This window comes from Mus pahari, chromosome 14 (genome assembly GCF_900095145.1).
Source record: "Mus pahari chromosome 14, PAHARI_EIJ_v1.1, whole genome shotgun sequence".
Classification (NCBI taxonomy): Eukaryota; Metazoa; Chordata; class Mammalia; order Rodentia; family Muridae; genus Mus; species Mus pahari.
Window position 1 is genome coordinate 66,356,826 of NC_034603.1, and position 15,825 is coordinate 66,372,650.

The 15,825-nt window shown below is 44.7% G+C and overlaps 1 protein-coding gene across 4 annotated transcripts in view; it reads left to right on the forward strand.

Annotated features, from left to right (window-relative positions):
• Wipf2 (WAS/WASL interacting protein family member 2) overlaps positions 1-15,825 on the forward strand; it is a 39,801-nt gene that overhangs the window by 5,436 nt on the left and 18,540 nt on the right. For 3 of the 4 annotated variants that reach the window (XM_029546366.1, XM_021212428.2, XM_029546364.1), the window contains exon 2: positions 13,651-13,781. In XM_029546366.1, the coding sequence (XP_029402226.1) occupies positions 13,719-13,781 (63 nt within the window). In that variant the 5' untranslated portion in view covers positions 13,651-13,718. Of the gene's footprint in view, positions 1-1,643; positions 2,027-13,650; positions 13,782-15,825 lie in introns of all 4 variants that reach the window. The other variant, XM_029546365.1, reaches the window with a different exon arrangement.

A 15,825-nucleotide genomic window follows, 5' to 3' on the forward strand; every position in this document is an offset into this window, starting at 1 on the left:
GGATGGTTATGAGCCACCATGTGGTTGCTGGGATTTGAACTCTGGACCTTTGGAAGAGCAGTCGGGTGCTCTTACCCACTGAGCCATCTCACCAGCCCATGTGTTTTGTTTTTATTGTTGTTGTTTTAAGACAGGGTTTCTCTGGCTGTCCTGGAACTCCTGGCCTTAACCTCAGAGATCCCCCCTGCCTCTGCCTGCTAAGCACTAGGGATTAGAAAGGCCTGTGCGACCACTGCCAGGTGGCATCTTTGCTGTTTGATGTGTTTTGGTCATTATTCCCCATCAGCAATAGATGTGCCCTATCCTGATATTCAGACTTTGTAGTCTTCTACAAAGTATGCTCCAAAAAATGACCACAGTGAACTTAGCTTTTGAAATTGATTTTAGGTTTTCTTGCTCGGTCTCCTTCATTTTTCTACCAACTGAACTCTAACCCAACCCTTAGCTCATTAAAAGGAAATTACGTGTGTGTGTACATGATTGCTCACACATGCCTGGGGAGGAGAGAGGAGTGTGTCAGACTCTCTGCAGGTTATAGGTGGTTGTGAGCCAGCAGGTAGAGAGATTAGACTTGGGTCGTGTGGAAGGACCGAAAGTGCTCTTAACAGTGGGAATGTCTCTCCAGCCCCTTGCTTTGTTTTCTTGAGGCAGGGTGTTATAGCCCAGGCTGACCGTTAAGTGTGTGCCACTATGCTCAGTGTTGGTTTGTTTGTTTGTTTGTTTCCTTTCCTTTGAAATAGTTCTCAAGTTCATGGCAAATAAGGACATTTCCCCTAATGTGTGCCAAGCACCGTGCTGGGTGTGAGAGATACAGCCAAGCAAACTGGCTTGAGTTTTCCTCTGTGACAATTATGGCCTAGTAGAAAAGACCTCCATTAAAGACATGATTAACTGTTACTGCGTTCCCAATGTAGGCAGCTAATGGGGAGCCCCCGGCTGACAACGGAGAGGGCAGTCGGGAGAACTTGGAGGGACTGACTTTTAAGGTGAAACCTTAGGATGAGGGAGGATTTAAGGGTGATTCAGGTGAAGGTCCTGAGGAAGGAAGGGATTTTGAGGAAAGAAAACCCTCACACTGCCCAGGTGAGAAGCAGAAAGGTCAGGGGCAAGAGGGTGTGACTCCCTCTAGGCACTTCAGTTAGCTAACTAGTTAATTTCTGTGATACTAAAGACCAGACTCAGGGCCTGCATGAGGCCAGGCAAGTCTCTGCCTCTGAGCTTCCCCCCCTCCCCCCCTTGAGCTTCAGAGAATGCTGGGCTCATCATCAGGGAACGTACAGGGAACTCTTTCCATAGTGCTGGCTACTGTGGATGCTGAAGTAGTCCGCAGCTCTGTCTTTGGGTCTCGTTTTCCACCAGAATTCCCCTTAATAACGCCTGCCCCTTCAGTCTCATCTTCTGGTCTTGTACATTAAGTCTGGTTGGCTGGATTAGGTTTTAAGATTACTAGAGAGCAGTCCTTAGATTAAGGGGTTGCTGGGGCTTAAGTTGGTGATTGAGGGATCAAAGGGTCTGTAGTTGTAGGGAATCTTGACGGCTTTTCTGAATCTTCCTGGGGCCAAGCAGAGAATACAGATATTCTCATATGAGCTTGTGAGAATAGTGTTTTATCATCCAATCATCTGGGGCATATTTTTCCACAGGACACGGAAGTCTCTTCGAGCGCACAAGTGAATGAGTGCCCTGAGGGAGGGCTGTCCTGACCCAGAATGGATGAAGGCATTTTTATCTGGGGCCATTCGAACAGTGGGAAAGCCTTGGAAACTGCTGACTTTAGTTCAGAGATCCCAGCATTCACAGCCCAGATGGTCCTGTGTGATTGAGTACTTTTCTTACGTAACTGGATCAGCCTGCTCTGCTTTCATAACTTCAAGCAGACTCTTGATTTAGCCCTAACGCTGGCGATCAAGGAGTGATGATGTGCAAGTGTTTCCAGCAGCTCTGCAAGAAGTGCCTGCATTTCTGGTGGCTCAAGGGTAGGAGAATGTGAGAGGAATGTCATGGTGCTGGCATTAGATTATCTGTGGTAAGTTGGGACTTACTACATTGTTTGAAATGAGGCATGGCAGCTCTCCCTCTGTGGTGTGAAGTTCATGGGGCATCTGCTTAGAGTTTCTTTCAGGCCTTCCTTTTCTTAGTGAAGTCTGTCACTGGCTTCCCTCCTTTCTCTGTATGTGCTTACTGCTCTGTGTTTGCGGCGTGCACAAGAAGGATGCTCTGATGGAGGTGGGCAGCTACTTAAAAGAGATATGGCTAGCTTACATTAAGAGAGCCTATTTTGCCATCAGTGACCAGGTCTCTTCTCTGCCTTTTTTGTTTGTAATAGGTTTCTTTCTTTCTTTCTTTCTTTCTTTCTTTCTTTCTTTCTTTCTTTCTTTCTTTCTTTCTTTCTTTTAAAGACAGATACTCACAATGTAGTCTTGGCTGGCTGGCCTGGAACTCTGGGTATGGTCAGTGTAATGCTACCCTTAAAAGAAAAAAAATAGAGCCTGGTCTACAGAGTGAGTTCCAGGACAGCCAGGGATGCACAGAGAAACCCTGTCTCGGAAAAAAAAAAAAAAAAAGTGATAAAGTAAGTGTCTTAGGGTTTCCATTACTTTAAAGAGATACCATGACCAGGGTAACTTATAAAGGACAACTTTTTTTTTGTTTGTTTTTTGCTTTTCAAGACAGGGTTTCTCTGTGTAGCCCTGGCTGTCTTGGAACTCACTCTGTAGACCAGGCTGACCTCGAACTCAAAAATCCACCTGCCTCTGCCTCCCAAGTACTGGGATTAAAGGCGTGCGCTACTACTGCCTGGCTAAAGAACAACATTTAATTGAGGCTGGCTTACAGGTTCAGAGGTTCAGTCCATTATCATCAAGGCAGGAAACATGGCAGCATACATGGTAGTGCCCAGGCAGGTGTAGCGCTGGAGGAGCTGAGAGTTCTACGTCTTCATCTAAAGGAAGCCAGGAGCAGACTAGCTTCCAGGCAGCTAGGAGAAGACTGGCTCCCATGTGGTTAGGTGAAGGGTCTCCTTGCCCACCCCACAGTGACACACTTTCTCTAACAAGGCCATACCTCCAAATAGTGCCCCTCCATGGGCCAGTGTGGCTCCTCCTGCATGAGCCTTCCGAGATCTGGGATTACAGACATGTTCCTCTGTGCTCAACCTTATCCTTTCCTTGTGTTTGCCTTTGCTGTTATATTTGACTTTTTAAAAAAAATGTATTTAAAGAAATGAGTCCTGTTGTGTTACCCATGCTGGCTCCAGATTCCCTGGCTCAAGCCATATCCTGATTCAACCTCCTGAGTAGTTGGGGCTATGGTTGAGTGTTGCCACACCCGGTTTGGTCATGATTTCTTTTAGTGTCCTAAAGGTTGCTCACATACTTGGCCTCTGCTGAGGCCACTTATCACTGTGTGGTTACACCCAGTCTGTGGCAGAGATCCAGGGCACTGTGGGCAGCTCAGTTCCATTAGAGGTTCAAGCAAGACATAGGCTTGAGTGTCCTTTTAATTCTTTACTGTTGGGGAGCATGTGGAGGTGGCTAGACAGTGCACGCGAAGTGCCTGTGTAGCGGTCAGAGGGTATATTTATGGAGTTATTTCCTATCTTCTATTTTTACTTGGGTTCCAGGTATCAAACGTAGGATGTTAGACTTGAGGGGCAAGCACCTTTACCTGTGGAGCCATTTTGCTGGTTCTTCGATTGTGTGTGTATATGTGTGTGTGTGTGGGGGGGGGGGNGTTAATGTATATAGTTTTCTACTCTTAGTTGTTTATTATTTGTATGTGATGATTTTGTTTATAACCTTTCTTTTTAACATAGAGTCACACATAACACAGGTAATTAAAAATGAAATAAATCTTAAAAAATAAACTAAAAAATCTGAGAGCAGGGGCTAGTGAGACATTTCAGTAGGTAAAGGCATTCGCTGGCAAGCTTGACAACCTGAGGGAGCAGTGCCACGGACCTGCAGGAGAGGAGACCAGACTCCTCCAAGTCACCCTCTGTCCTCTGCCCTCACTAGTGCACTGTGGCACACACAAGCCTCATTGCCCACCTCCTAGTAAGTCAGTCAATCAATCCTGGTCAGATGCTCAGAGAGTAAAGGCACTTAGCACGTAAGCCTGCTGTCTCGAGTTTAATCCTGGAACCCACGTGAAGGTGAGCTGAGAGAGCCAAGTCTATAAGGTTGTCCTCTGAACTCACGCCCACCCCCGCACGCACACTGTGGAACACATACACACATATACACACTTAAATAAATGAATAAGTACATAAACGGGGAGGGTGTAGCCCTGATCTTGCTTTGTAACTGGGGAAGACCTTGAACTTGTGGTACACCTGCCCTCTCCTTCCCAGGTATTGGAATTATAGGTGTTGATCACCACACCCTACCTCCTTACAGGCATCCGAGTTCAGCTCCCCCCATCCCCAATGGATTGGTTGCATTATGTAGCTCAAATTGGAAGCACTCCTGCCTCAGCCTCTTGAGAGCTGAGCCACTACACCCAGCTTGTCTTTTTATTAAAACAGTAAGAATATATAGTTTATAGAGTCAAATAGAGCACTTGGGAGGCAGAGGTACACAGATCTCTTAAGTTGGAGACCAACTGGTCGACATAGCAGGTTCCAGAACAGCCGAGCTACACAGAGAAACTCAGACTCTAAGAAAGAGGGGAGAAAAACATCAAATATCTATTACAAGGCTTGATATTTACAAAAACCAAAACCCCCAGTGTTGTAGTTACAGAGTTGGTTCAGTGGGTAAGAGCTCTTGCTCTGTGGTCATGAGGACAGGTTTGGTTCTTAGCAGCTATGTAACAGGTCTGGCATCTTGCACATGCCTGTACCCCAGCCTGGAGCCCTTAACCACTGAGCCATCGCTCCAGCCCCACTGTTGGTTTTTTGACACAGAATCTCACTATGTAATGGCTTGGTCGGGAGCTCTCTCTATAGATAGATCATGCTGGCTTGGAACTCACAGGTGTGCTTGCCTTTTGTCTCTGAGTGCTGGGATTAAGTCCTGTGCCACCATGCCTGGCATTATACTCCATATCTTTTTCTTTCTTTCTTTTTTTGTTTGTTTGTTTGTGTTTTGTTTTTTGAGACAGGGTTGCTCTGTGTTCCCCTGGTTGTCCTGGAACTCACTCTGTAGACCAGGCTGGCCTCGAACTCAGAAATCCGCCACCACTGCCTGGCTATACTCCGTTTCTTAATTTTTATGACATGTGTATTCTGAATCTGAATTATAGGAGGTAAATCTTATCCCCGTCCCCACCCCGACCCTTTTTTTAAAAATTTTTTTTTTGAGACAAGGTCTCTCTACATTATGTAGACCAGACTGGCCTCAAAACCACAGAGATCCACCCGACTCTGCCTCCCAAAGGTGCGTGTAGTCAGAGCCTAGCAAGCATCTCCTCTCTTAGCCTGCTACTTAACTCTGGGCAGTTCCTGTTGGGCTGGTGCAGAGCCAGCTCAGCCTTCAGTATTTCGTGTGTATGTTATTTACCCACTGCTTTTTCAAAGTTTTTTCTTTTCTTTTTAAAAGCTTTTAGGTCATGAGTTCAATTCCCAGCAACCTCTTGGTGGCTCACAACCATCTGTAATGAAATCTGACGCCCTCTTCTGGTATGTCTGAAGACAGCTACAGTGTACTCATATACTTACAATAAATACATTTAAAAAACTAAGAAAAAGGAAACTGTTTAAAAGATATTTTAAATTTTGTTAATTTTCTAAACTTTTTATTTTATGTGTGGGTGTTTTGCTTGCATGTGTCTTGTGCCATGTGTGTGCCTCATGTCTGTTTGAGTCCAGAAGCGGGCTCTAACTCTGTAAAACTAGAGTTAAGGACAGTTGTAAGTGACCATGTGAGTGCTGGCAAGCAGGCCTGGGTCTTTTGGGAAAGCATCGAGTGTTCTTAACTGCTGAGCCATCTCTCCAACCCTATTATTACTGTTTGTTTTGTTTTTGTGTTTTGAGAGTGATCTTGCTGTGTAGCCCCAGTTGACTTCAAATTCACTATCCTTCTACCTCAGCCTCCCGAGTGCTGGGATAACAGGCCTGTGCCACCAGTGCAGCCATTCCTTCATCAGTATTTTGTCACTTAAAATTTGTTCTTTCTTTATTGATTTAGTCTGTGTGTATGTATGTGTACATACTTATGTGCTCATACATGCGTTTATGTGCCTAAATGCAGGAGTATGGAAGTCAGAGGTAGTCAGTTTTTCCTCAAACCACGTGTCCCCAGAGTAGAATTCGGTCTTTTCTGTGTCTGTAAGGACCTTTACTCACCAAGTCATCTGACTGCCCTAACGCCCCTGTGTCCATTTCTGCCCTCTTGTCCTTAGGCGTGACTAGCTGGCCCTTAGTTATGGGTCTGTGGTTCAGCAGTGGTGGAGGGAAGGAGGGTCTCTCTCTCTCTCTCTCTCTCTCTCTCTCTCTCTCTCTCTCTCATCTCTTGCCTCATTTTCTTTGTCGTTGTTTTTGATTAATTTAATGCTAACTATTAAACCTAGGGCCTTGCATTTGCTAAGCATGTTCTCTGCAACTGAACTGTATTTCAGTCTGTAGTTTTGATTTTTGGTTGGTACCTTTAACAAGTAAATCCCCTTTTATTGTGATTTTTGTTGTTGTTGTTATTTGTGGGTTTTTTTTTTTTCCTTTTTTTTCGAGACAGGGTTTCTCTGTATAGCCTTGGCTGTCCTGGAACTCACTTTGTAGACCAGGCTGCCCTTGAACTCAGAAATCCGCCTGCCTCTGCCTCCTGAGTGCTGGGCTTAAAGGTGTGCACCATCACGCCCGGCCTTGTTTTTTGAGACAGGGTTTCTCTGTGTAGCCCTGGCTGTCCTGGAACTCACTCTGTAGACCTGACTGGCCTCAAACTCAGAAATCTGCCTGCCTCTGCCTCCCAAGTGCTGGGATTAAAGACAGTGTGCCACCACTGCCCCCCCCCCAGCTTTTTATCGTGATTTTAATGTTTTATGAGGGGCCATTGAAAATACATGCTTAACCATCGTATTCATTGCCTCTTTATAGCTGATGTCCACTCAGATGCCAAAGGTGGTTCCTGGTATTTCCGGGAAGCAGTGTGTCTTGGACTCCTTCACACTAAAGTTTCCTGGGCTGTTTGGGTTAAGGCCTTGTATTTGAGTTTCTTTCTTAAACAAATGTCCTAGATGTGGCTTATTATAGGTGAGCTCAGAAACCCACCTTTAGAAGAGTTCTTTGTAAAACTAGGTGCCCTCTTACATCTCTAGGGCCAACTCCTGTTATATTCAGACAGTTTCTGTCTGCCTCGCTTTGGACTTTTGGTCTTTTATCTGATGAGCTCCTCTTTCCCTAGAGTGTCTCTCCCCACCCCATACTGAGGAATTTATGCAAGTCATTCTTCAGTAAAGGAGCTAAGTCAGTCAGTATCCTAAATCTGGACCTTCCGTAGTATTCAAGCTGGCTGATGGTAATAAATTTGAGCTGTGTGACTCCATTTTTCTTGCTAGTATCTCTTCAGCTCCCTGGTTGCTGGGATATGTGGGTGGGGAGGAAATATTAATTATGAACATTGAGCTACTCTATTATATAACTGTCAGAATTCAGGGATATGTTAATGTCTCTGGTGAGGTGGGAAATGGCTGCGCTTGTTGAAAGCACACATAAATCATGTGCTGTGGATTCCCCCGGCATCCTTTTGGAGTTGGTAGTGCACTGAGATTTTGAAGTTGGGCTTTGGTTTTTGGAGTCAGGGTCTCATGTAACCCCAGCTGCTCTCAAATTCCCAGTCCTTCTGCCTGTGTCTCCCGAGTGCCACCAAGCCTGTCTTTGAAGTTTGTTTTTAACCATGGTATATGAAGGACACCCGTGCATCTCCTTTTATATAGTAGATTCATAGAAAAACTGCTCTGCCCTTTACTGCCAGCCAGCAGAACATGTGGAGATGTGTTTGCAGCCAGCTACTCCTTGGTCAATTGCCTGGAGGTCAGGAGCTATGTAGTACTTGAAGTTAATGTTTCAGAGGCTGAGTGTAACACCACAGTGGTCAGTTCTGGGAAATCCCTGTGTCTGTTAGTTAGGCCATGTTGGTTGACTCTGACAGTGCATTTGCATTCTCTGATGAGCATCTTTATAGAAACAGCTCTATGCTTTATGTCTTTATTTTCTTCTGAGGAATTAGCCCAAGGCTTTGTGCGTACTCTACCACTGAGCCACACACCCCTAGACCCTCGCTCTTCTAAAATTTTAATTTATTTTGATTTTTATGTAGGAGTGCATGTGTAGTGTGTGCAAGTGCAGACATACATGCAGAGCCAAGAGGACAACTTTGGGAAGTCATTCCCCTCTTTCCACTACGGTTATGGGAATTGAACTCAGATTGTTAGGCTTGACTGGCAAATACTTTTACCTGCTGAGCTATCTCCTGAGCCCATCTCCATCCTACCCTTTATAAAATGCTTTTATAAGTTTTAGTAAGCTGTCACCTCTTCCTTCTCCCCCGGCTGTCTGCCTCAGCCTCCATGTGCTGGAGTTACAGGAGTGCTCCGTGCCCAGCTTTTGTGCTCCTTACAACAGTGAAGAATCACTGATCCAGAATACTGGTACCAGCTGTGCTGTGTACCTGTAACCCCAGCATTCAGGAGGCAAAGGTAGGAGGGTCAAGAATTCAGGGTCAGCCGGGCATGGTGGCGCACTCCTTTAATCCCAGCACTCAGGAGGCACAGGCAGGCGGATTTCTGAGTTCGAGGCCAGCCTGGTCTATAAAGTGAGTTCCAGGACAGCCAGGGCTATACAGAGAAACCCTGTCTCGAAACCCCCCAACCCCCCCCCAAAAAAACCCCAAAAACAACTCAACAACAATGAGAACCCTGCCCGTACACAATCTGTTGTAGAAAACCTAGGGCAGGGCTGGGGAGACGGCTCAGCACTTAGGAGTTCTACGCTTTCAGAGGATGCAAGTTCAATTCCCAGCACCCACATGGCACAGGAGTGTCACATACCCTTTCACAAAATCAGCTTGGCATTTTAACTCTATCTCTGCATGTAATAGAAATCTACCAGACATTTGACGAAGCTGAGTTTCAGAAAAGCACTGGTGCCTTTTTTTTTTTTTTTTTTTTTTTTTTTTTTTGAGACAGGGTTTCTCTGTGTAACCCTGGCTGTCCTGGAACTCACTCTGTAGACCAGCCTGGCCTCGAACTCAGAAATCTGTCTGCCTCTGCCTCCCGAGTGCTGGGATTAAAGGCATGCGCCACCACGCCCGGCTGCCTTTATTGTTTTTTAGTAGCCATATTAAAGGAAAGTGATGACTTTTAACCATAGAAGGCATCCCAGTATAGTGCCTGAGCCTCCATCTTCCTTACAGTTAAGAGCTTGTCTTCTGGCTATGGCATTAGTGAGCTAACTGTGCTCCTGATTGGCTGAGAGTGGGAAGCTCTTGCTCCAATTTATTTATTTATTTATTTATTTTTGAGACATGGTTTCTCTTTATAACTCTGGCTGTCCTGGAATTCACTCTGTAGACCAGGCTGGCCTCAAACTCAGAAATCTGCCTGCCTCTGCCTCCTGAGTGCTGGGATTAAAGGCATGCGCTACCACTGCCTGGCTCTTGCTCCATTTTGACTTTTTGGTGCTATTGGCATATTGGCTAGAGAAGGACACCTCTGGATTTGGAGAATAACCCCTTAAATGTATTTTAAATTTGTCACCTTGGTGATAGGGTTCTACATATGGAGCTTTGCCACTTAGATTAGTATTTTAGTGAAGCTAAGCATGTGTTTGGGGGCATTGAGTAGGATGGGGTCTGCCCAGGTTGGTCTTGGCCTTCTGGGTTTAGCTGATCTTCCTACCTCAGCTTCATGAGTAGCTGGGACCATAGTTATCGAGCATTGCTCTTCCTGGCATATTTTGATTTAAAAAAATATATTAACACAGTTCCTCATGTTGTGGTGACCCCCAACCACACAATTATTTCATTGCTACTTCCTAACTATAATTTTGGTACTGCTGTGATTTGTAATGTAAATATCTGATATGCAGGATATCTGGTATGCAGTCCCCAAAAGTGTCAAGACTCGGGTTGAAAACCTCTGGACTGAAGGGTTGGTTCTCACACTTTAATGGTTTATCTGAGGCGTATGTGGGAAGTGAAAAGGTCCTAAAGACCAGTGCTTTGTATTTATTACTTTGTATTCATTTATTTATTTATATTTATGTATTTATTATAAATGTTAATTATTACATTAAAAAAAGGGTTAGATCTCAGTAAAGAGAGATGACAACATTCAACTTAGGGACACAGTAAGACTACGACTGGAACCAGAAGTAGAATGATATTTCCCTTGGAGAGGAGCTAGCTTGTGTGTGTGTGTGTGTGTGTGTGTGTGTGTGTGTGTGTGTGTGTGTGTGTCTGTGTCTCTTTCTGTCTCTGTCTGTCTGTCTGTCTGTCTGAATTCAAATGTCCTTGAGAATGCTGTCCCACCTTATGTTGAGACAGTCTCTCATTGGCCTGGAACTTGTAAAAGCCTAGGCTGGCCTTTCCTGTCTTGTCTCCTCTGCACCAGGACTATAAGTATTCATTATCATACCCAGCTTCTTGTTTTTGTGTTTTTGAAACGGTTTCTCTGTGTATCCCTGGCTGTACTAGAACTTGCTCTGTAGACCAGGTTGGACTCAAAGTCAGAGACCCTCCTGCCTGCCTCTGCTTTCTGAGTGCTGGGAATAAAGGTGTACACCACCATTAATACACCAGCACACCCAGCACTCCCAGCCTTTTTAATGGTGGTTCTGGGATGGAACTCTACGCACATTACCAACTGAGCTTTCTCCGTAGTCCCTGCCTAGATGTATGTGGAAGTTAGAGGGTAACTAGTTGGAGTCTTCTCCCTCCCCACCTCTCCCACCGTGGTGGCCTTAAGGGTTGAGCAGAGTCTGTCAGGTTTGGAGGCAAATGCCCTGTTCTTCAGCCATCTCACCACCCCACTGCTCTACTTCAAAGCGAATGTAGGCCTCAGACTCCTGAGAATACCCATCCAGGCACTGTTCAGATCTTTGTCTCTTTGAAACAGATGGCTCTGGACATCACGTTGGTAGGGGTTGGAGTTGGAGATTTGTCAGGCAAGTTTCTGATCAGCTCTATTCTCCTGAACAGTTCCTTGTCTAGAGAACCTTTAGGATAGCTCTTCTTTTCTGTCTTCATTGCAGGACATTGAGAGACTATTCCCGGTGGATTACAGATATCCCTTTAAGTAGTTCAAAACTAGGCTTTCCTGTGGCTAGCCATGCTAGCTTGACATTTGTAGGTTTGGTGTAGTACACATGGTCTCCCATCTGTACTGTGGACTACTGCAAATCTCCCTGTGCCCTGAGCACGTTAGTTGCTTTATTTAGAGGTAGCTCCTCTGTGGACTAATTGACCTTATTTTGTTTTTCTTTTCTTTTTCTTTCTTTCTTTCTTTTTTTTCTTTTTTTATTTTTTTAAAGATGTATTTATTATATGTAAGTACACTGTAGCTTCAGACGCTCTAGAAGAGAGTCAGATCTCATTACAGATGGTTGTGAGCCACCATGTGGTTGCTGGGATTTGAACTCGGGACCTTCAGAAGAGCAGTTGGGTGCTCTTACCCGCTGAGCCATTTCTCACCAGCCCTCTTTTTTTTCTTTTTTAAGATTTATTTTTACTTTTGTTTCTGTGTGTCTGTGTGCTGCATGTGGGTGGGTTCCCATGGAGGTCACAGAGGGCATGGGATCCCCTGGAACTGGCATTACAGGTTTTTGTGAGCAGCCTGGTATAGGAGCTACAGGAGCAGCAAGTGCTCTTGAGTGCTGGGCCATCTCTCTAGCCCTCTATTTTATATCTTTCCTATCTTGAGTTTGTATTCATTGTGCCCGTGTTATTCTGGCTTCCATATTTGGAGATCAAGAAAAGAGATTTTCTTGGGACCAGGCTTTGGTGGACTTGGTGTTCTTGAGCTCTGTTTTATCTTTAGCTAGTAAAATGACTTAGGTCAGTCAGTCAGTCAGTCCGTCCGACAGTTCACTCCTATATGAACTCAAGCAAACTGTAATGGGCAGATAGCTGTAGGTTTCCAACGCTAAGTGTTTTGTGACCCAAGTGTGTAGCTAATTTCTCATGTGGTATTTATTCTCTAATCAAGTCCCATGGGTGTGACTATTCCAAGGTACAGGTGAACTGTGGCCTGTGAGTCAAATCTGGTCTACAGCTTGTTCTTGAATGCCTCAGAAACTTAGAATGATTTTATAAGTGTGTTTTTGTACATATGTAAATATATAGAGAATATATATCCTGTATATATGAAAACACACACACACATACATACATACATACATACATACATGTTTTCCAAGTCAGGGTTTTTCTGTGTAGCCCTGGCTATCCTGAGACTGGCTTTTGTAGACCAGGTCTGCCTTGACCTCTGCCTCCTGAATGCTGAGACTAAAGGCGTGTACCACTACTGCCGGAGATTTTATGTTCTTAAAAGGCTGTAAAAAACTATGAGAATGAGAAGGCAAGCCACGAACTGGAAGAAAATATTTCATTAGAGACACAAGAGCTTTTAAACCAACAGTAAAATGAAAAGTCTAATAATAATAATAATAATAATAATAATAAGGCTAGAATTCTGAATGGCTCATTTGTAGAACCTATGTCTCACCACACCTTCAAGCCCTAACACCACCAGCCCCCAAGTCCGAGGACTTAGACACCTCAGCCAACAGGACACACAATGGCAGGTAGGCTTATGAAAACATGATCAACACCAGGCTCCTTGGGAATTACAAATTAAAGCAAGACTGCAAACTAAAACAGTACATGATTACTAGAGTGACCAAGATCCAAACTGACAGCACCAAGTGCTGGCAGAGATGCGGAGCAACAGGAATTCTTCATGGCTGATGTGAACCCAAAGTTGGTCTAGCCACTTTTGAAGAAGCTTTGCAGCTTCTTATAGAGTCAAAAAACATACTCATACTGTATGATCCAACAGTCAGACACACTGTGGTGAGATAGAAACTCCCCTCGGTGCTTCTTGCTCTGTTCTGCTGTGAACCTAAAACTTCTAAAAATAGAGGTGCACGCCTTTAATCCCAGCACTCGGGAGGCAGAGACAGGTGAATTTCTGAGTTCGAGGCCAGCCTGGTCTACAGAGTGAGTTCCAGGACAGCCAGAGCTACACAGAGAAACCCTGTCAAAAAAAAAAAAAAAAGTGTTTTTGTTCCGTTTTTTTGTTTTTAATTGGGCTGGGACTAGAGATCCGTGGTGAAGCCCACCCTGGGTTTGGGTCCCAGTACTGCAGAACAGAATAGTTTATCAAAGGAGGCTGTGAGGAGCGTTTATGTAGGGAATGAAATGTCCAGGATCTCTGGTCCCTGTCCAGTCCTAGACTTCCTGGGCATGCAGAGCCTCTAATTTTTTTTTTAAAGATTTATTTATTATATTTATTTATTACACTGTAGCTGTGTTCAGACACTCCAGAAGAGGGTGGCTCCCTCTTGTTATGGTTGCTTATGAGCCACCATGTGGTTGCTGGGATTTGAACTCTGGACCTTCAGAAGAGCAGTCGGGTGCTCTTACCCACTGAGCCATCTCACCAGCCCCAAGCCTCTAATTATAAAGCTGTTCTTGAGACTCTTGGTTTTGTTTACAGGTATATGAATGACCTAAAGCCGCAAATAAAGACGGAGAGAGAACGGTGCCAACTGGAGCAGGGCAAGAATGCCAATTCCTCCTCCCCCTCCACCCCCACCTGGTCCTCCCCCGCCTCCCACATTTAATCAGGTAGGTAATCTAGCCACTGGGCTATCTTCAAAGCTATAAGTGGACTGGTGGGCTTCTCGTAGTGGTCTGTTCTTTTTCTTTTCAGTCCTCTTTGTTTAAAACTTCTAGACTTTCTTACCTAACTGCTCTTTCTCTGTGAGCTTGCTTTTTTGTTGTGTTTATTTCTTTTATATTTACTTTGCACGGATGAGTGTTTTGCCTGCGTGTAAGTATGTGCACCACGTGCATGCCTGGTGCTCCAGGAGGCAGAAGAGAGTTTTGGGTTCCTCAGGAACAGAGTTAGAAGTGGCTGTGGATAGCCAGTCATGGCTGCTGAGAATGGAACCTGGATCCTCTACAAGAACAGCACATGTTCTCCATCACTGAGCCTATCTCCAGTGCCTATCCCTCTTGTGGTTCTGTTTTTGTTCGTAACAACAAAATCTTGCTGTGTAGTCCAGGCTGGCCTTAAATTTGCCTCATTCCCCTGACTGCTGGGATTACGGACATGTGATAACCATGTCCACTAATTGTTTTAAATACCATTTATACTTTTAATACCTATTTAAGTTTTATCTGAAAATTTTCTCCTCGAGTCTTGAGACAGGGTCTTACTATGTGACTGACCTGGAGCTTGCTACATAGGTCAGACTAGCCTGGAACTTGCAGTGTAATAAATCTGTCTCTGCTTTGTGAATTGTTATCCTGAGCAGCTGCCCAGCTGCATCCTGGATTCTTGCAGACGCTTTGGAGTCTCAGTCATAAACACATTTAGTAGCAGGCAATGTAGATAGAGAACAAACAAGCCTGGCTGCCTCAGCTGGTTTGCATTTCTGAGCGGTCCTCATAACTATCTACTCTGTAAGTAGGTTAGTCTCAGTTGGGCGGTGGTGGCACACTCCTTTAATCCCAGCACTTGGAAGTGAGGGGCAGGTGGATCGCTGAGTTCAAGGCCAGCCGGAACTACAGAGCAAGTTTCAGAACAGTTAGGGCTACACAGAGAAACCTGTTACAAAAAAAAAAAAAAAACAAAAAACAAAAACAAACCAAAACCAAATAAAAACGGCAACAAAATCTGAGTAGGTTAGTCTCATTTACCTGACATCCGTGAGAGCAGTCGAGGATTTGAGGTGGTAGTTTTTTTCTGCTACCATTTCATCTCTCCTGCTCCCAGTCAGTTCATTACAATTTTTAATTGTTTTATGTGTGGGTGATGTGCCTACATGTATTTGAGTACCATGTAAATGCCAAGTGTTCTAGGAGCCCAGACGAGGCTGTCAGATCCTGAACTAGAGTACAGACAATGATGAGCTGTCTGTCATGTGGGTGCTAAGAATTGAACCAGGTCCTCTAGAAGAGCAGCCAGTGCCCTCAACCATTGATCCATCTCTTCAGCTCCTTGAGTTTTTGTTTGTCTGTTTGTCTGTTGAGCCAGGTCTCACTGTAGACCTGGCTGGCCTCAAAATCTGAGATCTGCCTGCCTTTGCCTCCTCAGTTCTGGAATTAAAGGCATGCACCACCATGCTCAGCTTATGTTGTTTTGGGTTTAAGACAGGGTCTTACTGTGCTGCCCAAGCTGGTCTGAATATAACTAGTCCTCCTGGCTTAACATCTGACCATCCCCAGCTCTCATCTGAATGGTTTGCACTTTTCCTCTCTGTGCCAGTCACTGTAGAGTACTGAGTGGCTGTTCTGTTGTCATGAACCCCATAGTCGACAGTTGTAAACTATAAGTAAACTGTATTGACTCTTAGCCTGCTTTTGTTGTTGTTGTTTTTTGTTTTTCTTTTTTAAAGATTTATTTATTTATTTATTATATGTAAGTAACTGTAGCTATCTTCAGACACTCCAGAAGAGGGCGCCAGATCTTATTACTAATGGTTATGAGCCACCATGTGGTTGCTGGGATTTGAACTCCGGACCTTTGGAAGAACAGTCGGGTGCTCTTACCCACTGAGCCATCTCACCAGCCCCCTGTTTTTGTTTTTCAAGACCGGGTTTCTCTGTGTAGCCCTGGCTGTCCTGAGACTTAATCTGTAGACCAGGCTGGCCTCGAACTCAGAAA